The sequence below is a fragment of the Chelonoidis abingdonii genome, chromosome 11 (genome assembly GCF_003597395.2).
Source record: "Chelonoidis abingdonii isolate Lonesome George chromosome 11, CheloAbing_2.0, whole genome shotgun sequence".
Lineage (NCBI taxonomy): Eukaryota > Metazoa > Chordata > Testudines > Testudinidae > Chelonoidis > Chelonoidis abingdonii.
The window spans coordinates 43,821,180-43,848,888 of NC_133779.1; the positions used below are offsets into that span (position 1 = coordinate 43,821,180).

At 44.6% G+C, this 27,709-nt stretch overlaps 1 protein-coding gene across 1 annotated transcript in view; it reads right to left on the reverse strand.

Annotated features, from left to right (window-relative positions):
* SYT11 (synaptotagmin 11) overlaps positions 1-27,709 on the reverse strand; it is a 37,088-nt gene that overhangs the window by 8,759 nt on the left and 620 nt on the right. The window contains exon 2 of the mRNA XM_032767179.2: positions 2,739-3,562. Within this exon, the coding sequence (XP_032623070.1) occupies positions 2,739-3,562 (824 nt within the window). The remainder of the gene's footprint in view (positions 1-2,738; positions 3,563-27,709) is intronic.

A 27,709-nucleotide genomic window follows, 5' to 3' on the forward strand; every position in this document is an offset into this window, starting at 1 on the left:
CCAGCTCAGGGAGTTCAGGGGTTTTGGGGGTGGGCTGAGTGTCTCCGTCTGACTCCGCTCTGGGGTTTCAGCTGCTGGATCCTGCCAGCCAGGATCTCAGCCCATTGCCAGCCTGGGGTTCCTTCACCCAGGCCAGCAGCGGGCGCTGAGTGGGACTGGTGGCAGGACCCAAGCTGGTAAGGGGCCAAGAGCGGGAACTCCAGAGTGCTAGTGGGCTGAGTGGCTCAGTCCGTCGCCACTCTGGGGTTTCCACCGCCAGCTCCTGCCAGCTGGGGTCACAGCCTGCTGCCAGTCTGGCGTTCCTTCCCCCAGGTCAGCAGCAGGTGCTGAGTGGGACCAGCAGCAGGACCCCAGCTGGCAAGGGGCCAGCAGCGGGAACCCCGGTGTGGCAGCGGGCCAAATGGCTCAGCCACCCCATGTGCCGAATGGCTCAGTCCGCCCAGCCTGCCATCAAATATCAGCTCGCATGCCACTTTTGGCACGCATGTCATAGGTTGCTGATCCCTGGTGTAGACATACTCTAACACAGAGCTCTTCTTCAGGTCTGGGAAACATACTCAGTGTCTCTCAGTTAAATACAAGGTAGAACAGATGGTTTTGCATAAATAGTTAACACATTTCAAGGGACCATTCAAGGTGAAATGGCCTGTTAACACCTCTCAAGTCATGGAGGGAAGGAGAAGAAGGCAGCTGGTGGCAGGCGGGGGGGATTAGTGCGTTATAGTATTTCCCAGAGCTGATGAAGAACTGTGTATGCTCAAAAGCTTGTCTCTCTCACCAGTGGAAGTTGGTCCAATAAAAGATCCACCTTGCCTCTGTAATATTCTGGGACCAACACAAACAGAGACAACACCACTGCCTAGTTTTATTCCAGAGGCAGTACTCAAAGCAGGGATTATAACCACCCAAAACATGTTTGTTTTGTACATTAGGGCATACAGTTATGATACAATGCACTGTAACTGCAAAATGTGAAATCTACTACCAAAGCCCTGACTAATGTGTCAACTATTTGATTCATATGAAAAGTCAGTCTCTCTTAGGGATTATGCCACTCTTTTAACCACATTTGTTCACCAAAATCAGCATTAACAATTAACAAACAGAAACATGAACAATTATATGCAGAACTAATGATATCTACTTCATTTAAAATTTCCATTTACTCCACGTTCTGATCCTGTATACTCTAGCAAGCCTACAACATTCTATAATTCTGATAGCTTGCTTTTACCATAGTTCAGCTCAGAGCTAATGTGTACCTCAAAAGCAGTTGGAGGAATTTCTGAACTCCAACAGAATGAGATTTTATATTACCAGATGTAATTCCCATTTCCCAAATACCAGGTAGAAAGCTGCCTAATAATGGTGTCAGATTATAATAATGGCATTTGCCATAGATCAACATTTTTTTTTATTTGTACAATTTTAATTGTGTTTGCCATACAAAACAATGTAAACACTTCTGGGAAGAAAATTATAAATATACATTCTGCAATATAATTTTTGCTTACTAATTCTATGTTAGACCTTGAGTTTAATTCCCAGCTCAGCCACTGGCTTTTGTTATGACTGTGGCCACTGTAACCTATCTTTATGTGCCTCTCTCCCTCATCTATGCAGTGAGGATGATGTTAATCCCTTTATCTTGTCTATTTAGATTAATTCCTTGAGGCGGGGACTGTTTCTTACTATGTTTTCTCACAGGGCCTAACACAATGGGGCCCTGATCTTAGCTGAAGGCTTCAGAGGCTATTGTAATAAAAAATATTAATGTGAAGGATATCCAGAATATAAAAATCAGGTAGGAATGTTTAATAGCCATGGAATAATTAAATTTTAAACACACAGTCCCATGTTACACATTCACTTCTGGAGCACTATAGTACTTTTCTCTACTATCATTGTAAGATCTTGACCTTTAGTAAATTTGGAGTACTTGTCCCAGTATGTAAATTACAGTGATTTTCTAGGTGCTGAAAAGTTAGGCATGGTGACATTAAGCATCACAATGCCTAAACTCCTTTTGTGCATTCAGGCCCTAGTGAGTTAAAGATAAAATGTATAACAAGAAATCAATACTAAACTACTTTCAATTTAGAAATGTACAAGAAAACAAATCAATATCTATTAAAATTTCCTTATCCAAGTATGCTTTATTTCTAATTTGCATGACAGGTACTAAACAAAAACGGAAAATAAAGCATTAACCCGTAATTAGAAAAGAGACATATATACACAGCAGCAAATTACAAGAGTCAACCAGCATTTATAGACTGTTAAAAATTCCCTCCTGGCTGATGTGGTCCACACTTTACTGTTTTGGTTCTAGTGACATGCTGTGATTCACTTTTGCAGCAGTGACACCTAGCAGCTGTTTGAAACAGTGGGGTTTAAATGAAATGATTATCAGGTACTAAATATAAGAGGAGACAAGTACTTCTGGGGGTATTTGACTCTGGAACCATTTACATAGCGACTTTTGGACAAGGGCCCAGAACATAAATAACCTGGGATCTAATCCTGCAAGCCTTTCTGTTACAATTTCTCCCAGTGACTTCAATGGGACTAGTACAGGTAAGAACTACTCGCATGAATAAGGGTTTGCTGTATTCCTGGTTCCTAGATGTTTTGAGTTGCCTGTGCCAAGAAAACTCAGCCTGACTGGGGATCAGCTTAAATAGGTCAAGCATAGCATGTGAAGTGTCTCTCCAAACTCAGAGAGAGAGGTTACTTACTTGTATGTTCCTTTTGATGATCTCCCGGGTGAGCTGGACCTTTCCAGTGCTTGGATCCACTCCAGCAAGGGGCACCATGACTTCTCCAATCACATCATCTCGAGAGAAGCGATCAAAGCTCAACACCAGGAAGTGAAGCACCAAATCCTGGAGCTGGCTGTAGGGAATCCCATAGAAGGTAAAGGTCTCATCAAAGACAGGGTCCAGGGTCTTGCGCAACACACGAGTCTTCACTCGATGCCTTTTGTCTGGAAGAATTGTCATCTTGATGTAGGGGTCAGAGCTCTGAGTCTGCTCATCCATCACTGGCAGCCCATGGGCCTCTTGAATGGTCACCACTAATGCTTTTTTGGGGAAATTGTAGTCCACTGAGAAAGTCAGTGTTCCCAGCCGGACATCCTCTTCTGGGGAAGATGGGGAGGAGATTTTGCTCCCTCCTGGAGTGATGCTTTGATCTGGACTTAGTTCATCTCCGTAATCCACTTTTATTGGGAGCTGGTCAATACACGGGGCTGCATTCATCCCATTTGGTGCATTCTCAGAGCCCACTAAACCAATTTCTGCAGCATCTACCAAAAGGTTTCCTCTTCCAGTCTCCTTGACAGTGCCGTTCTTGTCTCTGCGGATCCGGATAATCTTCTTCTTGTTACTCAAGGTCTCTGGATAGATACTAATGCCTTTCAGCATGTGAATGAATTTGTAAGGGGGAGGTTTGTGCTTTTTTTCTGCTTGCTGGTGGCAGCATGTCCACACAAACACTGTTACTGAGACAGACACCACAAGGACCGTGGCACCAATAAGTCCTGCCACAATCGGAGGCACATCTGTAAAGGAGACAAAACAATTAGGGATGAGAGAGTCCCTTAGGATGAGTATGTTCATACAGCACTTAAAAAAAGCATGTTATGCTAATTAAAATATCCGCTACATCTCGTACAGCCAATGAACCTCTCAAGTAAATATGGTCTATGTATTACTCAAAGATCTTGGTGATAGAAGTTCTTTTGGAGCTTGACATTATTTCTCTAAAATTGTTCTTTTCCATGTGGGAGTCAGTTCCCCACACTCATAGATGCCCTAGGTTTTGTTTAATAACATCTTCAAATTTTTATTCCCTTATCCTCTCAAATCAATTTTGTATGTCATCACTATCAATGTCAGCATTCCTCTAGTAAAAGTGTTTACTAGGGAACTACAGTTTCATGGGCCATAAGAGGTGCTCTCACACTTTATAGCTTCTTTAAGAATAGTACTTGTTTCTATTTTAATATCAGCAGTTGAGTAATAAGTAGTTACACTATTTAGAATCCAGAGTTATGTCACACTTAAGTAATTTTAAATATTAGACATTTTGGCCCTAAAATAATTGACTGTTAGGGCTATAATCTCCCACTTGAATCTCAGACACTGCTATAGATTTTGGAGACTGGCAATTGTAATTTTATATATAAAGAATTTACAAAGCTTGTTTCCATTTATATAAGGATTTTCATCCTAAAGGATCCCATAGCATTTTATGAGCCTTACAGAGTACATATAGAGGAGTCACTTCATTGACCACTAAATGTAACTGTTTCTGGGATGGAAAGTGGTAGCTGGTAAGAGTGCATATTGACGCTAGACAAGAGTGTAAGGCAGGAAGTGTAGAATTTCAAAAAAGTCAACCTGCTAGGAGAATTTTAGTTAGATTTTAACCAGGTGCTGAGATTAACATCTCTGCTTTTGAGAAGTGTGTCGTGATATGAAATGCCCACAAGTGTGTCTCATCCAAAAGTTTATTTCTAAGTTAACCATTCCCATTTATGGGTAATAAATGTCTCTGCTTCCACACCTTTCTCATTGTCATTACCTGTTGTCTTCCATATCTTGGTAGACTGGCAGCTGCACCCAAAGGATCGGACACATAACCTCCCAGGTTATTGAATATTCCAGATCTTACCCAAATACATGCTACAGCCAATTCTTATTAACTAAACTAAAATTTATTAAAAAACAAGACAGAATATAGTTAAAAGATTAATATACATACAGACATGAGTTCGATTCTTAAGATTCAGATTCATAGCAGAGATGGTGAACTTTGTAGTTGCAAAGAGTTCGTTCAGAAATAGCCCATAGGTTATAGTCCAGTGTTTATTTCAGGGTGATCCAGTTAGAACTGGAATCTCAGTCCTTATGGCCTAAGCTTCCACTGTATGAAGCCTCAAGCAGATCTGAGATGAACAGGATCAGGACCCAAGGATCTTTTATACAATTTCATGTCCTCTTTGACAAGTTGGAGTTCCTCCAAGAACAAAAAATGATTAGGATGACTTTGAAGGAGGTCCATCACAGGTACTTGGCTATAGAATTAACATAAGGCAATTTGATTGTTCCTCCATCATTCACAGATGACTTGCTATACATTTCAAAGAGAGATGAGGTGTTTACAATTCATTTAAATGCTAGAATGTTCTTTGATATCTGAATGATCAGAATACAGCATAGACAGGGACTGTTGATTACATTGTTGACCATTACCCAGGTCATCACACCCTCAACGGGAGACTGGTGTGGAAGGGAGAAATTAAAGCTCCTGGATGCAACTTAAGGACCTTTCAACATTGATATGTGCTGTGTTTATACTGAATTCTTAGTAAGGCCAAATTATTGATGCATGTTTTGGCCCAAGTTAGAACCTTAGTCCATACTTTGTGTAACACTTGTGATTCCAGGGTTTAGTCTATGTGTTGACTTAACATAGCCATTAATGTTCTTCAGAGAGCACATACTCTGGCATTCAGCCATGAAGGCTGTGAGGTAGTGTATCTCAGTTTCCCTTTTTTGCACAGCACATTGGGTCCACAATGTCTTTTATCCTGTGTACAGTTTCAAGATTAGATACAGGCATTAACTGTGAAATATCAGTATCATAAGGCCTTTTAACATAAAGTGTGTTCTTATGTATCACTCAAGATGTTCAAGGGTTTTTCCAAAAGATTAGGCACATTGTACATTTTTACAGTTTTTGGTATTAGCCAACATGTTAGTTACAATTATTAGCAATAATATTATCAGTTCTATCACGTGTACCTTTGCAATCATTTTTGTCATACCAAGCCTTTTGTTTAGACAAATCATTTGTTAGGTTAGCTTGTTCAATATCCCTTTTGAACCTAAGGCCTTCGCTACACTGGCACTTTACAGTGCTGCAGCTTACTTGCTCAGGGGTGTGAAAAAACACACCCCTGAGCACAGCAAGTTACAGTGCTGCAAAGCGCCAGTGTAAACAGTGCCCCAGCACTGGGAGCACGGCTCCCAGCGCTGCAAGCTAATCCCCACGGGGAGATGGAGTACCTGCAGCGCTGGGAGAGCTCTCTCCCCAGCGCAGGCGCCACGACTACACTCGCACTTCAAAGCGCTGCCGCAGCAGTGCTCCCGTGACAGCGCTTTGGAGTTTCGAGTGTAGCCAAGCCCTTAGTAGCTTTTTCTTTACTTTAGGATTTTTCTTAACATAGGATGTCAGTTTAACCACTTCCTTGAGGCTTTAGTATTTGAGAGATGAGGGAGGCAAGTTTGTAAGGACATTTTGCTTTTTAAGAGGTTAGCTTGCTTTTCTTTTTTTTTCTTGTCAACTAGAAAGTTTTTGTATGGACATCATTCCTTAAAGAGACCCAACCATTTTCTATCAGTATGTCTGAACTACAGTTCTCCTGCTTTTCACCAAGCAATTTCTGCATCCACAACGTATCAGATGCACTAGAGCAGTGTTTCTCAAAGTTTTATACTGATGACTCCTTTCACACAGCAAGCCTGTGAGTGTGACCCCCTTTATAATTTAAAACACTTCTTTTTATATTAAACACTATTACAAATGCTGGAGGTGAAGTGGTGTTTAGGGGTGGAGGCTGACAGCTCACCCCCCTCCATGTAATAACCTTGTGACCCTCCTGAGGGGATCACAACCCCCAGTTTGACAACCCCTGCACTAGAGCTTACTAAGAAATGACATGACAAATCCAAAGTATCTATGGGTCTATTCATAAGGCTGCTCTGCTGTGTAAAACCAGGAATATAGACCCTTTCTTCAACCTGAGACACAGACTGTTTGTTCACTTTCAATATTAGCTAAGGAGGCCTCCTTTAAGCTATTCACAGTAGATTTTTCCAAAGCAAATTCAGTGGATTCATTTTCATTTGAAAGACTTTGGCCATTAGGCACCAACAGACTTTCCTCAGAAGAGAGACTGTTTACTATCAACAATGGCCCATTAAGAGTCAATGGAAACAATTTTTTTTCATAGACTTCACCAAGAAATTCCTTTCCTTCTGCAATATCATGCATTGCAACAGATTCTTTCTGAGCTTTATTTATGTCCAGAGCTGACTTTGGCACAACAGACAAATCACCATCCACCTCCTGAGTTTCACATGCATCCAGAATCACCTCTGGCCCATCAGGAGGATTTTTACACAATCCCCTTTCAGGTAAACTACTAGACTTCATAGTCAAAAGATTAGAAGCATTCTCTTCCTTGTTAAAAGTTTCCACACTGTCAGTGGGTAACATAGTTAAATCACCTTCATGCTTTCCTTGTGCCCTGGTTGTCATATCTTTACCCAGCAACACACTAGCAACAGGCAAAATAATAGCACCAGAATTGTTTGGTTTCTGGGAGCTACTTATGACATTAACTGGATGCAACCTAGTTATAATGTCATTATCCCTCGCAGACACAAATTTAGGACCACTTCCTGCCTGGGCTTTAGCTGTATCCAGAATCAACTCCGAGTTAACTAATAAATTTTCAGCCATCATAGGCTGACAGGCTTCTGTTTGCTTTACAGACAGAACTAGAGAGACAGGGTTTCTCAGCAGGCATGCTGCTATTCAAAACAGACAATTGGAGATATCGTTCTCTTTGTCTGAGCATCCATGGCTGATTTCAGACAGTGAGACAGCTTCCTTATCAGGCAAGTTGCCACTCCCAACAGATAAACTGCTATTCTCCATAGATAACAGTCTCATTACACTGAGCTGCTTTAAACAACTCATCTCGACCCTTTTCAGGCTTACTTTCACAAACTTCACTTGCTAACAATTCATCACTTACCAAGACTGTACCCTTTCCTTCCTCAGTTAGGGCTTTAATCTAATCACCAACTATAATTTGCTCTAGAGAAACATTTCCCCGAGACTTAGCTAATGCCAGATTCACTTCTGAGATATCAGACACTCAGAAATTTCTTCCACATACACACTGCCTTCTTGCACAAACAGCTATCTTCGTCAGACAAGCATTTGGAAAAACACTCCATAGGCAAGTCTTTGCCCTCTAATAGACACAGGTTCAGGATTATTTCTTTCCTGTGACTGATTTCTATCAACCTGATTGAACAAAGTTTTAATATCATTCCCAATCAAAAGATCCTTAGGCAATAACTGTCCTTCACCATCTATAACTTCATATTTAACATCATTTAATTCAAGGTGGATTTTGGCTAAAGGCACACTTACAGTAAACTCATAGAGGATTACAATATTCACACACTGGTCTGGTAAGTAATCTGCCTCTTTGACAAAATCTGCTTTAACAAGAGTGATGTTAGTAGCTGTAACTTGCCCTAAATAGCTTTTACCATTGACTTTTACATTCTCTGCACAAGTTATGGGGTTACCTTCACCTGAGATCGCAGAAAAATCATTTACATAAAAGGTGGCAGTGTTGGGGTATATTTGGTTACATACAGAAAACTGCTTAGAGTCAAACAACATAGTTACAAACTGGATAGATTCTATCCCCATCTTTGTTATTGAGAGGAGCTGGCTTTTCAGGATGATACAGTTCCTGTTGTTCCTTTATTCTCTTGAGTTGGACCTTAAGTCTGTTCACTTTTGCCTTAGCTTCTAGTTCCTGCAATCGAATATATGCCATTCTCTGTTCATATTCAGAACACAGGTGTTCTCTTTCCATATCAATAATTTTTTGCCTTTCCAGAAACTGAAGATATGCCATTCTTTGTTCAAACTTCTGCTGGTTTCTCACTCCAAGCATTTTCGCTGGGTCTGCTTCCTTATCACTGGTAATTAACAGATTTTCAGTTCCTGCTCTGGGGCTTTTCTCTTAAAAGACAACCCCCTCTGTGGGCACAATTCTTCCAGGCTTTTTCTGTCAGGATCTTGATCATGGGTCACTCACTGTAACTGATTTTCCCTTAAACTCTCCAATATCCAACATTAATTTTTGACAAATGTATGGTTCTGATCCAAAAACCCAATTAACCTGTGGTAATGTATATCCTAACACAACTACATCACTGTGGCCAGGGTCCTAGTGGGGGCCAGCTGTGATCACTCAGTTAGGGTGAACTGCAAAGAATGGGGCAAACAATCCCCAAAAAGCTGGCAGCTATTCCAATACTTAGATTTACCAAGCCAGCACAGAACAGCTTCTTTATTACCTTACTGGTTACTCAGAAGTCCAAACAACACAGTTCCCTTAAAATGATCCAGCCTCAGGCCTCCATCCAGGTACCTAAGTCAAATATGATGATTTCTGAAAATCTATTTCTACCAATCCCAAAGGATTGGAAACATTACCTCTCAGGTTATTGAATAGTCCAGATCTTACCCAAATACACGTTACAACCTATTCCTATTAGCAAAACTAAAATGTATTAAAAAACGAGTATGGTTAAAAGAGCAATATACATACAGACATGAGTTCAGTTCTTAAAATTCAGATTCATAGCAGAGATGGTGAGCTTTGTAGTTGCAAAGAGTTCTTTAAGAAATAGTCCATAGGTTATAGTCCAATGTTTATATTTCAGGGTGATCCAGTTAGAACTGGGATCTCAGTCCTCAATGGCCTAAGCTTCTGCTGTATGAAGCCTCAAGCAGATCTGAGGGCTTGGCTACACTTCGAGGTGTGCAGTGCTGGGAGTTACAGCTGTCTTTGTACAGCTGTGTAGGGACAGCACTGCAGTGTGGCCACATTTGCAGCATTTGCAGCGCTGTTGGGAGTGGTGCATTGTGGGCAGCTGTCCCAAAGAGCATCTCGTCCCATTTTGGCGCCGTGGGTTGTGGGAAGGGGACAGAAGGGTGTGGGTCATTCCGCTTCCTGTCCCAACGCCACGTGGTGCATCGCTTCACATCCCAGCAGTCACTGTTTTTCCATCCACATTTGGTGCCATCGTGAGTCTCCCAACAGTTTCTGTGCAGCACGATTTCTGTGGGAAATAGAGCCCGAGCTGCTGAGGACTTTGCTGATGAGTGTCGCCAGCACATCACGTTTGGCAGTTGAGCTATTCCTTCAGTCCAATAGTCGACATAGGGTTCTGTGACGTATATCGTTCACCTGACCGTATACATAATTTCTCCATGTAGACAGTACTGGAAATGTCCAGCACATGGAATGCCGCTTTGGGCTCGGGAACAAGTCACTGGTGGTGGGAATCCACATCGTCATGAATCTGGGATGACAAGCAGTGGCGTTCAGAACTTCTTGTAAGTAAAGCCCTTTCATGGGACTGGCGGGAGCTCGCCCCGCACGCGCGCACAAGGACACAGATACTGAGAGCATGCCCTGCAGTGGAAGCGGGCTGGCTGTTGCAGTCTGGAGCTGGATCAGACAGCTACCGATCAGTCGCAAACACCAGTTTGGAGTGGGAAAGGCGACCGTGATTGAATAGTGGTGATGCAGTTGCTAGGGACTAATCGGACCGCTCCAAAGAGACCGTGACTCTGGGACTGTGCAGGACATTCTGGATGGCTTTGCACAAATGGGTTTCCCTAACTGTGGAGGGGCGATAGATGGGACGCATATTCCTATTCTGGCACCACCCCACCTAGCATCCGAGTACATTAATCGGAAGGAGTATTTCTCTATGGTTTTCCAGGCGCTTGTGGATCACTGTGGGCATTTCATTGACATTTACACAGGCTGGCCTGGAAAGGTGCATGATGCACACATCTTTTGGAACAGTGGCCTGTTCAGGAAGCTGCAGGCTGGGACTTTTCTCCCAGACTGGAAGATCACAGTAGGGGACGCTGAAATGCCCATTGTGATCCTTGGAGACCCCGCTTACCCGTTAATGCCTTGGCTCATGAAACCGTATGCAGGGAAGCTTGACAGGAGCAAGGACCTGTTCAACTACAGGCTGAGCCGGTGCCGAATGATTGTAGAGTGTGCTTTTGGCCATTTAAAAGGGCGCTGGCAATCTCTTTATGGGACGCTAGACTTGGGGGAAAGCAGCATCCCTGCGGTTATATCCGCGTGCTGTACCTTCTATAATATTTGTGAAGGGAAGGGTGAAACATTCAGTCAGGAATGGACCTCCGAGGTTCAACGCCTGGAGGCTGAATTTGCACAGCTAGAGAGCAGGGCTACTAGAGAGGCCCAGCACAGGGCTACAAGGATTAGGGATGCCTTGAGGCTGAAAGCCAACAGTAATGTTTGATGCCTTGCACGGGAGTGAAGTGTAGTGGTTACAATGATTTGTAGTGCCTGTTTTTTCCTTTGGGTATGGTATCTTTCACTTTCTGCAATAAAAACTTTTTTAAAAGCCAAGAAATCATTTATTGAAAAGAAAGTAAGTAAAAGGGCAGAGAAGTAGGGTGGTGAACTGTACAGTCAGAGGTTTGAATATGTCCTGCCTGGAGTGCTGTGCAATGACTGCTGCACTTCAGGATGAAAATGCTGCATGGTGATGGGGGTTGAGTGCAGAGGGTAAGGGTCATCGTTCTCAGGGCTGGTAGGTGAATGTACAGGTGTTGGGGGCAGCTGGTGGTGGTAAGAACTTGGATGCTGGAGAAGGAGGTTTTGAGCTGACAGTGGGGAACAAGGGAGAGAGCTTTGAGGCGGGGGGGGCGGCACGGTAGTGCTCTGCCTGGATGGCTACGAGTAAGTGGATACAGTCCGTTTGGCACGCCAGGAGTCTTATCAGCTGCTTCGTGCTTTTCTTCTTAGCCAATGCCTTTCTCCTACTTTCTCTTTCCCTCCAGTGCTGCATTTTTTCCCTCCAGTCCTGCAGCTTCTTACTCTCTCTGGCAGACTGATTGATAACTGCTTTCACCATATCTTCTTTGCTTTTTCGTGGCTTTTTCCTCAGGTTCTGTAGCCTTTCAGCAGTCTCTGATACGGCCAGTCGAGTAGTAGTAGTAGTCAAGGACACTTATTAGAAAGACAAAAACTGAAACATTTAACAGAGGCAGCATTCTGTATAATCACAGTGAAGGAGTTTACAGTCTCACTTTAGCATACTTTCCACATACCAAACGGAGCACAGAGAGCCCACAGCAGCGAAGACATGGTGAGTAAGGGGGAATGAGTGCAGGAGTTAATCCTGGAAGCTATCTCACTGCTGCAGGTCACCTGGGAAGAGGGACTGATTGGTTCCGGGCTGCACTGGGGTTTCTATGCATTGGGGAAAGCAAAGAGCTGCAGGGGGACCTACACTGAACACGATCCCTACATTTTCCACAGGAGTTAATCCTGGAAGCTATCTCACTGCTGCGGGTCACCTGGAAAGCAAGGGAGGGTCTTCTACAGCAATGCGGATTCCGCCCTGGCCCCTATGCAGCTTGCCTGTGTGCAGCAGTGGTCCCCCCACCCCTCGCGGCACAGTCGTGCGGATGCGTTAGCCTGACTGGGACAAGGACCACAGTGGCTCTCCCTATAAATTTGCGCAAGCATATTGCCCATGCTTTGGCAGAAACTTTTGAAGAGATTACCGAGGCAGATTACTGTGACGTGATAGACCACATCAGTGGGCTATTCCACATCTAGGCAGGCAGGCATGCATGCAGCCCTAACACACACACCCCCCCCCCGAAACATATCCAACATGAAAATAAAAGCTGCTTACCAGAACCAACTCCTCAGCTTCTTCTTCACCAACAAGTTCCAGCTGCTGCACTGGTCCTCCCTGACTTGGAAGAGCTTCCTCGCCTGCTCCCCTGCCCCTCCTCCTGGACTCCGGGGTTCTCCCCAGCCCATCCTCACTCTCGGTTTTCCTCCCCCCCCCCACCTCCTTCTCCCCTCCAACTGTCCATCGTGGTCGTTGGATTGGCAGTGGGGTCACCCCCAAGTATCGTCTCCAGCTCCTTGTAAAAACAGCAGGTCGTGGGGACAGCACCTGAGCGGCGGTTTCCCTCGTGGGCTTTGCAATAGGCACTCTGCAGCTCCTTTACTTTAACCCTGCACTGCACCTCATCCCGGTCATGGCCCTTTTCCAGCATGGCCCTTGAGATCTGCCCACAGGTATCGTAATTCCTACGGCTGGAGCACAGCTGTGACTGCACAGCTTCCTCCCCCAAAACACTGATGAGGTCCATCAACTCGCCATTGCTCCATGCTGGGGCTCGTTTGGCACGTGGAGGCATGGTTACTGATTGATTGCACTCCACACCTGGCTGAGCAAACAGGAAGGGGATTTTTAAAATTCCCGGGGCATTTAAAGGGTGGGTCACCTGAGGCCAAGGCAGTAGAGTGTGAACTGATGAGCAGAGTGGCTGAACAGGTATTCTGGGATACCTCCTAATACCCTGGAGGCCAATTACAGCACTTTTGGTGGCCACACTTGTGGAGCAGTGCTGCGTGACCAGCACTGCAATCGTTATACCCGAGGCAGAGCAGGAGTACGGCCAGCGCTGCAGCCAGGGAGATGCAGTGCTGTATGTGCCTTGCAAGTGTGGACGGTGAGTAAGTTGCAGCGCTGGTGGTGGGTTTACAGCGCTACAACTCTCCAGTGTAGCCAAGCCCTGAGATGAACAGGATCAGGACCCAAGGATCTTAATTTCATGTCCTCAGTGACAAGCTGGAGTTCTTCCGGGAACAAAAGATAATTAGGATGACTTTGAAGGAGGTCCATCACCAGTACTTGGCTATAGAATTAACATAAAGCAATTTGCTTGTTCCTCCACCATTCACAGATGATTTGCTATACATTTCAAAGAGAGATGAATACAGAGAGATCCCATGTTTACAATTCTTTTAAATGCTGGGGTGTTCTTTTGATTGCTGGATGATCAGAATACAGCATAGACAGGGACTGTTGATTACACTGTTGCCCATTATCCATATACATGCAAACACTCAAAAACATGTCTTTAAGGATCCAATTTGAGTCGTTTATTTTGCAGGATGTTTAACCCTTTTTAGCCATGCATCACACCATCATTACCACCAGTTCAGCTCCACCAATGGAAGCAATAGTGAAAGCATTAATGTAGACAGGGCTCCAGATGGCTTCTGGTGATTTAAACACTGAGTTTGTCTGTCTTTGCTCAGAGCAGGCCTCAGGTTTAAAAAAAAAAGTTTATTTGCAATTACTAAAATATAAAATATTCTAAAATATAAGAAATTGCACTTGCTAGTCTAAAATTTGCAAGGAGGGTGATGACCCACTATTTATTGCCTCCCTATTTTTGCTTTCCTAGCTACAGGCCTGTGTGATTTTAATTGTGACACATATTGCAATCCCATGCACTATCTTTGGGGTCCATTCTATGAAATTTATTAATGGTTTATGCAGGATAGTGTTCTACTCCATGGGGAAGCTTACCATGGATCCTCCAGGAACTAAAAAGAGTAAGAGAGTAATTATAAAGGTGTGATTACCCCAGAGATTGTAAACAACTCCAGAGAAACACCACCCCCATGGGTGTTTGAATATACTGATTGAAACTTGATTTTTCCAGAGATTTAGACAAAGAGAGGGCTTTCGGTATAAAAAGCTGATACATGGCTTTCTTTTGATTTGGCAAACAGACAGGACTCACTTGTGAAAGGTATTGATGGCCTTTGACTTACTAGAACTTGGATGGATGGCTAACTTTTAGCATGCATATAGGAACCTTTATTTTTTATGGCTTCCCTGTAATGTTTTTGACCTATGTAGAAATGTGTTTGCTTGGAAGAATGGTGTTGTCACTGGTAAAAACTCTAATTGTTTTCTGAGATAAAATAACATATGGGCTGGACATTAGGCAGAGGGGCTTGCCAGGGATATAACTGTGCAAGGCAGGGAGATTTGCAGTCTTAAACCCCACCTCCCTGGTCAGAAGGGGTGAGACAAGGGTTACGGCCCACAGAAAGATGACAGCTGAATACCAGAGATCTGACTGGGCAATTCTGAAGTAGACCACAGGGGGGAATAGAAGTATAGTTACTCTGAACTATAGTTACTCTGAACACAGTTACTCTGTGGCACTAATAAAAAATTTTTACATTCAGGGTAGTGAAAAACTAGACATTTTTGTTACAGGTATAAAAGAAAAGACTAATGATATCCCCCTGTGGTTCCTGTGCCTTCAAAGATTCTCTTGAAGTTTGATGGATTTTGGCAAATTGTGTTGTCTTGGTCTCTGGTTTTCTTCTGCATTAAGATCTGCATGCACTGAGATTGACTGATGGGGAAGCCCAAGGTCTTGTCTGCATAAAACAGCAGTCTGAAGTCCCAGCAGACACACTAGCTCCATCTGCACTTAAGATTTGCATTATTACAAGCAAACAGTTCGGCTGAACTTTGTTACTTTTCATGGTGCTTCTCAGCTAGCATAATGCTGTTCAGAGTGTCTGAACCCTCCAGTCATTGCAGTAGCAGACATTGCAGTTGCCTATCACCAAGGATCCTAGTTTTCTGTGATACAAAAACCAAAATTCTCCAATAAAAAACATTAAAATCCAAATTTTTCCACGATTAAAATTAAATGCTAAACTGTAGTTACTCTAGCCACGCTATATACACGTATTACTTGAACACAATGTTTTGTTGATATATTTACAATTTTCAAGCTGACAGCCCAAGCCCTGCCCATTCTCCTGATTTGACCTGCCCCAGTTCCCAATTAGATCAGATAATCGAGGTTCCATTGTATATGTTTTTATTTTTCACAAAATGTAAAAACTAATGATTCTCTTTAAAAACGCAGATTCTGTGTTTTTTCTCTGGCAAACAGGCTGGGATCCTAGAGATCTATCACACCACACTAAGAAGTTGCATTTTGATAGCTCATGACAGCCCAGGTTGATGGTTTTCTTTACAAACAAAAAGGGCTGGAGACTTTCTTTTATGAAAGTTGACATTTTGTAGTAGAAGATGGCCGCCTAAAAAATGCTAGCTTGCCAAGTTGCTCTATGCCTAACTTGAGCCCTAGAAGCTGCAGTAGCTCAGAAGAGGGTACAGCAGCCATTGCAGTGTGATCACTAAAAAGGTTGCAAGAGGACTGTGGAACTGCAAGGCGGGCCCATTACAACCTCACAGCTAAAATTCACCACAAATCATGGTAGCAACAGTGAAAGCTGTAGACAGGGCTCAAGATTTTTACCAGTCTGTTGTCCTAACTCACTCAGAGGCAGACAACATAGTGGTAAAAAACACTTGAGTCCTTTCTAAATTACAGCTTCTAACAGTGGAGAATTACATCTAAACTGTCCAGCGTAGAGGAAGCCAAAAGATGCAGTGATTCAGTGCAGGGTACAACAGTGTGACCCTGACTCCAATTAAGTACAATTAGAATAGTGCTGACAGTATTTGTGGATTGTTGTAAATACTTGCGTGTGGACAGAAGGTGTGTTACAATTGTAGCAAGTGTTTTTCTAGTGTAGAGCTAACTTCTGGGAGGGTTTTCAAAGATAAGAAAATCTCTGTGCGGTTGTGAAGAGAAGGGCTAGAGAAAAATGAAACTACTGAAGGTGGAATCAAGCATCTATTTTTGGAGAGGCGGGGGGAGTTATCTGAACAGATCATCTGACCTGGTTTCAGGGGTGAAAGTAATTTACAGGACTTACCGGTACTGCTGGAGTCCTGAGGGGGGTGTGGCCTCATCCAGAAGAGGCATGGCCTCAATGGGAAGAGGTGGTGCCTCTCGAAATTTAAAGGCCCTGGGGCACTGGCTGTGGCTGGGAGCCCCAGGGCCTTTAAATGAACCTGGGGCTCCTAGCTGCAGAGGTGGCTGGGAGCCCCCGGGGCTCAGGGGCGAATTAAAGGGTCCAGGGCTCGGGCCACCGTGGAGCTCCAAGCCCTTTAAATCCCCACTGCAGCTCTGGCTGCCGGAGCTGCGGGCGGGATTTAAAGGACTCTGGGCTGCCCGCAGCCGCAGGAGCTCTGAGCCTTTTAAATCCGGCCCCAGCCCAGCCGCCGGAGCTGTGGGTGGGATTCAAAGGGCACTAGGCTGCCTGCTGCAGCAGGGAGCCCAGAGCCCTTTAAATCTCTGCCGTGGAAGCCAGTGCGGTCTGGCACAGTGTACTGGCTCTTGCCAGCATACCGGACCGGCTTACTTTCACCTTTGCCTGGTTTAGCTTCACCCATCATTGTTCATTACGGTTTGCTGTTTCTCAAATCCCCATTATACTTCAACTGAATGATGAGAGGAAAGCTTTCAACCCCATCTTTCTTCCTCCCTGGCCTACAACATGTCAGAGACCTGCATAAACTACTTCCATAATAAAATAAAATACCAGAAATCAGCCTGATCTCTGCATTATTAAAATCTTAGTCAGTGATGGGCAGCACAGTCTTAAAAAAAAATAACCTTTTGTATTGACTTTCATTCAACACCAAAGGTTCTCAAACTAGGGGTCAGGACCCCACAGAGGATCGTGAGGTTATTACATGGGGGGTCATGAGCTGTCAGCCTCCACCCCAAACACCGCTTTGCCTCCAGCATTTATAATAGTGTTATAAATTAAAAACACTTTTTTATATATTTAAAGGGGGGGGTCGCATTCAGCGGCTTGCTATGCGAAAGGGGTCACCAGTACACAAGTTTGAGAATCACTGTTCTACACCAGGCACAGCAGCTAGACCCAATTTTTTAACAACGCAACGTTGAAAGTGGTAAATTGGAAAGGTGTTTAAAATCTTGGATTTTTCATTTTATCATCTTTAAATGCTCTTTGGTCTTAAGAAGAAGGATGATGTCATTTGATAGTTAGCCAAACTGCAACAGATTAACATTTATTGAGCTGAGTGAAAACCTTGAATTCTCTCAGGATGCCAATATCTGTATCCTATTCACTGATTTGTCCCTATCGTTAGAAAAAAATTTCCTCTTGGACTGCAACTGAAACACAGCTTCCCAAAGGTAACTGACCCGAGTGATGATAAATTGGCCTCAGGTCCCATGATCTATGACTAGAATAACTAGAGCATACAGTGTTCATAGATGACATTTACAATTCAGTAGACATGACTTTGATTGTTTTTATTTCTAATACTCCCTGTACCCTCCATATGAACTAGATTCTGCTTCTGACAGGATTTTTTTACTAGTCTTCTTATCCTCTTTGAAGAGACAAATAATTGTTAACAGATTATCTGTATAAATCATTATAGTTACCCTTTGTAGATAAAAACAACAAGGAGTCCGGTGGCATCTTAAAGACTAACAGTTACCCATAAACTTTCGTGGGTAAAAAAACTCACTTCTTCAGCATCTGAAGAAGTGAGGTTAGTCTTTAAGGTGCCACCAGACTCCTTGTTGTTTTTGTGGATACAGACTAACACGGCTACTGCCTGATACTTCGCACCTTTGTAGATATTACAAGTTACATACCAAATGCAAAGAAGATGCTGACAAATGCTGTAATCCCTATTCATTCCGATCTCAAAATACTATATAATCCTCAAAAACAGCAGAAAAAGCCACCTGCAAATTTTCAAACAAAAACCCCACACACAACTCTGGGCTGGGAACAGGAATTAAAAAGACTCATCTGAAAAGGCTGTTTTTTTTGTTTCTGAAAGTTTTAAGCCCCTATTTATAACTTATAATGAAACTACAACAACCTCTTCCTAAACTATAAACGCATTCTGGCCAAAAGAAATAAAAGTTATACTGCCTGACAAAGACAGTGCAATTTACAAGAGCCCCTTGCAGACCTCAAGCATAAGATCCCATTCTGCCTCTAGAGGACCACACAAGGAAGAGCAGACTAGCGTATTAGGTACATAAGAATTACCAGATTGCCTCAGAACAGTGGTCAGTCTAGTCCAGTCCAGTCTCTAACAGTGGACTGTACCAACCGCTTTAGAAGAAGGTCCAAGAAACCCTTCAGGAGGCAGCTATGGACCAGCCTGCAGGGCCAGCTTTATTAACTGTGAGGCCTGATTCCAATACCTGGTGGCGGTCCGGGGCTTCGGCGGCGGGGGGTCTGCTCCAGGTCTTTCGTGGCACCGAAGAACACCCCCCCTGGCTGCCGAAGACCCCTGAAGTGGACTCCCCGACGCCGAAATGCAGCCGAACACCCCAGAGTGGACTGCCGCCGGGTGAGTTAAAAAAAAAAAAAAATTTAAACAGCGCCTAAGGCGCAGGGCCCAATTCCGGGGAATTGGGCAAATCGGCCTAAAGCTGGCCCTGACAACCGGCCTCCAGGAAAGACTGCTACTGAACCTCCATTAATTAGAGTAGTGGTTTTCAAATTTTTTCTGGTGACCTAGTTGAAGAAAATGTTTGATACCAGTGATCCAACAGAGCTGGGGATGAGGGGTGTGGGAGAGGCTCAGGGCTGGGGCAGAGGGTTGGGGTATGGGAGTGAAGGCTGCAGGATGGGGCTGGGGATGAGGGGTTTGGAATGCAGGAGGGGGCTCCAGGTTTGGGATGCTCAGGGAGTAGGGATTCGGGCATGGGGTTGGGGCACAGGCTTACCTCGTGGGGGGGGGCTCCCAGTCAGTAGCGCAGTGGCAGGCTTCCTGCCTGTCCTTGCACCATGGACCACGCTGTGCCCCGGAAGCAGCCAGCAGCAGGTCGTGCTCCTAGGCACAGGCATGCAAGAAGGTCTGCAAGGCTCTTGCCTGCAGGCACTGCCCCTCCACCCCCAACTCCCATTGTCTGGTTCCCGACTAATGGGAGTGTGGAGCTGGTGCTCAGAGTGGGGCCAGAGTGTGGAACCCCGTGGCCTCCCCTCCTAGAAGCCGGACTTGCTGCTGGCCACTTCCGGGGCACAGCACAGCGTCAGAACAGGTAGGAACTAACCTGCTTTAGCCAAGCAGCACCACTGATGGGACTTTTAATGGCCCGGTCAGCAGTGCCGACCAGAGCTGCCACGACCCAGTGCCTTATATTCTGCAGCCCAGTACTGGGTTGCGACCTGCAGTTTGAAAACCACTGAATTAGAGGTATGCGCCTAAATGTGAGAATTTATATCCCTTCAAAAACTTGCAGTTGTGACCCTGGATGTTTTATTATCCATATAAATAAACAATCCCATTTTAAATCCTGATAATTTCTGGGGTGCATGTGGAGGTGAACAGAAGGAGGAGTACTTACTCCTTTCTCCTAGTGGGGACCTGCAGCAGTCTACAGAAACTGGGAATCATTCCTATATGCTGCCTAAGATGTGCAGAAGTGTATTCCTGCCTCTCCATCCCTCTGGTAGTTTTGGGAGTGGAAGGAAAAGTTGGTGTACCAGTAGGCATTGGAAATGGCACTAAAAGGGCCTGATCTACATGGTATGTGTCTAAGGCAGGGGTGGGCAACAATTTTTTCAGGGAGACCACTTCATGAATTTTGGTAAGTCATCATGAGCCGCACATTTCTACTATATTAATGGGGTGGGGGGTGCAGGGTCTGGAAGGGAGTTTGGGTGCAGGAGGGGGCTCTGGGCTGGGGATTGGGATACGAGGGGGCAAAGTCTAGGAGGGAGTTTGGGTGCAGGAGGGGGTTTTGACCTGGGGGTGCGGGAGGGGGTGCAAGGTGCAGGGCTGTGGCCAGGAGGCGCTTACCACAGGTGGTTCCCGGCCCGCGGCACAGCAGGGCTCAGACAGGCTATAGCCCCACGTCACTCCTAGGCCTGCAGCAGGGGTCAGGCAGGCTGCCTGCCATAGCCCCATGCCAATCCTGGGCAACCCTTCTGGGGAGATGGCAGTGGGTCTCAGTGCACTGCCCATGCCCACAAGCACCACCCCCGTAGCTCCCATTGGCTGGTTTCTGCTGAAGACAGTGCTGAGGGCAGTGCATGGACATGCCTCCCCCCACCCCTGCCAGGGGTGCGCAGAGACATGCCAGCAGCAGCTGGCTGCTTCCGGGAGCAGCTTGGGGCCACAGCAGGAAGGCAGCCTGCCTGAGTGTCCCGCTGTACCACGGGACTTTTAGCAGCCTGGAGATCGTGAGGGGGCAGCCAAACAGCCTGATGGGCTGGACAGAAATGGTACGCGGACTAGATGAGGCCCGCAGGCCTTATTTTGCCCACTCATGGTCTAAGGAGATGAGAACTGCAGGCAGTTTACAGTACAACATTCTCCTACTGTGCACTTTAGGAAGTGCGGGGGAAGGTAGCACAGGCACTGTGGACCTTAGAAGATCCACATCTCCTTAATGCATCTATCCTGTTAATCTTCTAGGAGTTGTGTCAGTAACTCTTGGAAAGTTACTCACAATGCAGCAGGAAATACACTGCATTTGTGCACTCAAAACAACATGGCACCCTACTGTCCACTGGTGTAGTTATAGTGGTGTAAGTTGCAACAGCACGGTTCTCTAGTGAGTAAGCACCAAATGATGAATCACTCTTCCAGGAAACTAACTAAGGACCTCTGCATTCAGAAGCAGTAGAGTTTCCTATCAAAGCTTATTCCAAACAGTTTCAACCAATTTCTTCACTTTTTCCTTACTGCTATTGTCCTTCATGCTTTGCCTTTTCCTCCCTCCCCAATCACTCTCACATTCCCTCCCTCAGTGTCTCTACTCCTTTCTTTCATCCTTCTGATCAGCTAATCCCCACCTAAGAGAGTACCACTTAGTAAATAAATCAAAAACAAAAATCTCCAGCCTAACCGAGGGCAAGAAGATCATGAAACTAACATGACATTTTCAAACCATCACATTGTTCATTCTCCTTGTCTGTTATATGCCGCCGCTTCCTCCTCCTCCTCCTCTCTTTCTTTCTGCCTGATTAAACTTCAACATCTTTGGGACAGAAAATTCCTCTCATGGTTTCTATACAGCCTAACACAATTACCCCCTATCATAGCTTCCCTACTCTAGATTTGAACCTTAGCGTTCATAACCTGAGAAGCTAGCATGAACCCCTCTAAGCTTAATTACCAGCTTAGATTTGATCTCGCTGCCACCAGCCAAGAATTTCCAGTGTCTTGGCTCACTCTGGTCTCCCCAGAACCTTCCTTGGGGAACCCCAAGACTCAGAGCCTCTGAATCTTACCACAAAGGGAAATAAACCATTCCCCCCACCTCTCTCCCACCCAGAATTTCCTCTCTGGGCTAACCTGAGAGTTACTGATGCAACCTCTTTACATCACAATACCAAGAAGCATGTCTCCTTCTCCAAAAGACACCATCAAGACAAGGACAATCAGAAAGATTCTCTCTCTCTTCCCTTTAGCCTTCCTGCCCACTGCCACTACGGCATAACACAGAGAGCGCTATTTCCCTCCCCCTGTCTCCTCTCCACCAATTTCCTGGTGAGTCAACTTAGAAAAAAAATATCACAGTCTTAAAAGCAAAACTTTTAAAAAAAGAAAGAAAAGAATAGAATAACAGTCTCTGTAATCTAGATGGTATGAACAGGGCTTTCCACACCTATAAACATGAAATAAACAATAGAAAAGGATAAACCCCTACCCCCAAACAAACAAATTTAACAGTACTCTACCAATACAATAAAAGACTCAGCCAGCCAATACACAGATGCAAATACAGCAAAACAATTTAAAAGACTATACTTTTGCTACCTTGTATTTACAACTGGGAAACAGAAGATTAGAAGGACTGGAAATAGACCTTCTCATAGCTGAGAGAGCACAGAACAGACAAAGACCCAAGACCAAGAAACACCCCCAAATTCCCTCCCTTAAGCTTTGAAAAATCTGGTTTCCTGATTAGTCTTCTTGTCAGGTGTTTGGTTCCCTTTGTTAACCCTTTACAGGTAAAAGAAACATTAACCCTAAGCTATCTGTTTATGACACCCCCGGTCTTGGTTGGGGCCATTAGGTGCAACCATAATACAAAATAATAAAAAATAAGGTTCCATTTATCTCTCAGTGACAACATTAGCACACAAAAGGAGCCTGATGTTCCACTCTGCTACACACGTTCTATGCTGGTATGACACCACTGATTTCAATGGAGTTACATAGGCATACAAATGGTGTAAAAATGGAGACTGAGGCCTCAGAGGTGCATAATGCAAAGGCTTTTCTGTCTCAGAGTACTTACTTGAGGGCAAGCCACCTTAGCTTTTAAAAACAGATGAAAGTCATGGACATTGATTGACCCAGATCCCCAAAGGTAATTAGGCTCCTAACTTCCATTGATTTCAGTAGAAGTTGGGCACCCAAATATCTTTATGAATCTGGGTCATTCAAACTAACTAGCACAATCCTACTCTGTCAAGCAGTCAATTATTCTTAATCAGGACTTTCTGTGAGTCTCACAGTTTATTCATTCCCAGGAGGCATTTATATATGTTGAATAATAACCTATGTTTTTTACATCATTTATTTTAGATTATTTTATAAGTTCTCTACAAGTAAGAACTAGAAGAGGTGGGAAGAGTGATTGTTTCAAGAAAAGATGCAGAGCTGTATGAATAAAAGGACCAACCACTTTTAGACAGTCTGTACAAGTGTACAATTGTACAGTAGAAGGCCAAGGACATTCTCTAGGTCTGAAAGGTTGTAATACTGTAACTAAATCACACAGCTAACTAGAATTAGTATTAGTGGATGTGTTTAGGCAATATCTACACACACCAGTTTAACTAAAAGTTGGATTTTAAATGTATGTAGTTAAACCAAGCAAACCCCTTTGTGTACATTATTAAGGGCATAGGTAGATCACTTACTGATATAACCTAAATTGATACATGCCATTTTTAAACTGCTTTAAGAGTGTCCATATAGGGTATTGCATCAGTTAAGCTAAATTTATTTAAAGACATCTTTAGTTAAATTGGCCCAAATTTGTGTGTAGACAAGTCCTCTGAATAATGGCACAAACAAATATTTGGATGTCCCTGATGCAGAATGTACTTTGGTAATCCATAACACAAGAAAGACTGCTGGGAACCAAACCATTTAACAATGGTCTACAAGGTTTGATGGCTTCTGTATAAGAGTGCCATAAGGCCTGTTAGAGCAGGGGTTCTCAAACTGTGGGTCGGGACCCCTCAAGGGGTCGTGAGGTTACTACATGGGGTGTCATGAGCCATCAGCCCCAGACCGCGCATTGCATCCAGCATTTATAATGGCGTTAACTATATTAAAAAGTGTTTTTAATTTATAAGGGAGGTCACGCTCAGAGGCTTGTTCTGTGAAAGGGGTCACCAGTACAAAAGTTTGAGAATACTGTTAGAAACATGATGAGTGAGGTTTCAGAGTAGCAGCCGTGTTAGTCTGTATTCGCAAAAAGAACGGAGTACTTGTGGCACCTTAGAGACTAACAAATTTATTTCAGCATAAGCTTCAGTCTGTGTGTTCCATTCTATGCATCCGAAGAAGTGAGCTGTAGCTCACAAAAGCTTATGCTGAAATAAATTTGTTAGTCTCTAAGGTGCCACAAATACTCCTGTTCTTTTTGAGATAATTGTAACATTCTTATAATCCCCATATTCCTCATCTGTATATAATTGTGATATTGCATTAAAGCGTGCATTGTAAAGTATCAGGGGAAAGGTTATGATCTGCTGAAAGACATTGTTCTATCTAAATATGTGTATCATCAATACAAATGAAATTATAAGAATTGTGTTGTATGGTTTTCACTAAAATATGATGTGGGTTTGGGAGGCGCCCAGATACTAGCCCTACAGAGACAATGACAAGGGAGGTAACCAACACCTGGTTGGATGCTGTTGAACAGACATCACCAGCCATTGTCCAGCAAGGGAGCTATAATGCAATGATTCACCTGCATAAGACCACACCAGGGGAACTGATCAACCTTACCTGGGAACTCAGCAATGCCTACTAGACATGCCTGGTCTTGTGTTCTCCAAGCACATGGACTAAGGGTATAAAACAGGACACGGAGGCCCATGCTCCATCTTTCAACTGCCCCCATCTATGCTGCAAGCAACAAGGATGCTGAGCAGATTTAAGACTCCAACAGAGGAGACTGGCCCAGGTTTCAAGGGTGAAATCTGTACTATGAACTGCAATATCCAGAGGAGTGAGAAAACTGCTTTATCTAGACGTTGCCCAGTCTAATAGGGTTGAGAGTTTAGACTGCATGCTAACATTTTATTTTGGTAACTAACTTTGACTTTTTGCCTACTCCATCACTTGTAAACACTTAAAATTTATCTTTTGTAGACAATAAATTTATTTTACTGTTTAGCTTTACCAGTGAGTTTGTACGAAGCATGTGGCATAACTGCTCAGGTTTGCAAAGGCTGGTGTATATCCACTTTCCATTGATGAAATGGCCAACCAATTAATAAATCTGCATTGCTCATCTTGAGCAGTGCAAGACAGTATATTCCTGAGGTGCAAGGCTGGGAGCTGGGGGGATCTGGCTGGTGCCTTTCCTTGTCTGATTCATGAGTGGCTCTGGAAGTATTCATGCAATATAGCTGGGTGTGGGGCTCCACGTGCAGTTGTGCTGAGCACTGGCTACAATGACACTGCATATAGTGATTATTAGACAGTTTGCAACTGAGCAGTGCCTGGAGGGGTTTGCTGCTTGTCACTAGCAAAGTATTGTGAGAGACACCCAGGCTGGAAGGTTTAGGGGGCACAGCAGTCCCACAGTCCCAGACTGCACTCTGGGGAAACCATCACAATAATATATTTTATTGAACCAACTTCTGTTGGTGAGATAGACAAGCTTTTGAGCTTACACAGACCTGTTCTTCAGGTCCAGGAAACGTATTGAGTATCACAACTTATATAAAGTGAAACAGATTGTTTAGCATCAGTTCCACCTTACACTCTGAGTAAATTTCCCAGACCTAAAGAAAAGCTCTGTGTAAGCTTGAGGGCTTGTCTCCGTCTCTAAAAGCAGTTGGTCTAATAAAAAATATTACCTCACCCACTGTGTCTTTAATATCCTGGGACCCTCTGGCTACAATGATACTGCATATAGTGATTATTAGACAGTTTTCAACTTTATACAGCAAAAATTAAACATTATCTTTAGTGAATTAAGTTCTATGGGGCAGGAATTTTGTCTTCATCCTTGTTATAAAGCTCCTAGTACTCTGCTAGCACCATGCCGGTACTAATTTAAAATCAGGGCCCTCACATAAGTTAAATTTCACTCTATAAATATTTAAACTAATTAAAAGGCAGAATGTCACTTTTAATTTTCTTTGTTTTTAATACTATTTGGGGGTTCCTTAATGATGTTGCAATAGTGTACCAATTATCAGTGGTGAAATTCACCTAGATTCCACAGTGATTTGCACAGGTTGTAAATATAAATAGAGACATTGTGTGCTTACCATAAGAGAGAATGTGTTTTATATAACACTTGAGAATAAAAAAGAAATGTAGCAACCATTTTTTAACCATGAGGCCTCATTCAAGAGTGGCCTAAAGGGAAAGTCTCAGATTTGGAGGAAAGAGAGGGGGAGCAGGTTGTATTCCTGAGAAATGCACATATTCACCTGCTGTTCCGCCTCCCTCCCCCCCCACCATCATTTGCTATGTAGGCAAGTCCTGAGGCCTTAAAAGTAATTGCTAAAAATTATTTTTTTATTTAAAATATTGCTCATTAGGAAAGTCAGGAGAAACATTTTTGTTGGTGACCCAAGGGACCAACAGCCATGCCTATTACTCAGCCACAGACTGCAGTATATGGTACAATGTGCACCAGACAATAACACTGAACAGGCACAATTTCTGCCTCTTTTACACTTAGTGATTCACTACATGGATTAAGCAGCTTTTTAAAACACAATGTGTCCCTGGCCCCAAAGCAGGGCCCCTTATTCCCAGCGCTACAGCCTCCAAGCATCTCTCCAGACCCACACAACTAACAGACTGATCTGAGCAGAAGGTATTTCAGCCTGCTAAGAAACAAAGGGGTTGGGGATACCTGCATCCCGGCTGTTCCAGAGTGAGGAAGGAGGGTATGTGCGATGGGGCGCGGCTCTCTTCAGTTCTGGGGACACGGCTTAAGATTCCCCAGACCGCCCTGCCCGCATCCAGGTACATAGTGCAGAAAAAATGTTCCATCTATCCAGCTTCGTCTAAGGGCTAGAACCTGCATCTGGAGCCGGGAGCTGTGTTGCTGCGGCAGCCCCCTCGGAGCCGTCCCTCCCCCCCAGGGAGCCGTGAACAAAGGCTCCAGCCAGAGGCCGGGGCGCTGCCTGGCCCGGAATAGACATCACGTCATCCCGCTCGAAGCCATTAGGCAGCAGCGGCTCCATAGCTGCGCTGCAGCCCAGGCTCCCCGCACCTGCTCCCCCTCAACCCACGGGGACAGAGATCAGGCCGAAGAGCAGCGCCAGCTCCTGTCCCGACCTCCCTCGCAACCTGCTCTCTCAGTGCTGATGCTGTGCCCCGAAGCGGAGAGAGACACTCCGCTCCACACCTCCCCACCACGGCCGTGGGGAGAGCCCACCTGACTGCATTCTACCCACCCAAAACGGGGAGCAGAGGGGCCCCTAGCCACTGCAACCAGCCCAGACGGGGAGTAACGAACTCTGCCCACAGCATCCCGTCCGATGGGTGGGCAGCAGGGACTCGCCCCCGCCCCGTTTCCCTATTCCCACATGCGGAGTTTACACGTTCTGTATCTGGCAGAGCATTTCGCAGCATCTTTGCCCCTCGCATCGGCCTGAGCGAGTCCCTGGCACCGGCCCAGACCGAAGGAGTTGGCCGGCGGTGGACACTGACCGTGTTGCTCTAGAGGAGAGGCTAAGACCGAGGCATGCTGAGAGGGGTGCTATTGCTGGGTATGGCCCGGTCTACAGAATGAGGAAAGTGGTGGGCACAGCCAAATCGCGATGGGAGGGGGCGGGCAGGATGGCGCTGGGCACGGCCGCGGGGATGCAGGGGCAAGTCACTGGGCACGGCACAGTCTCGAT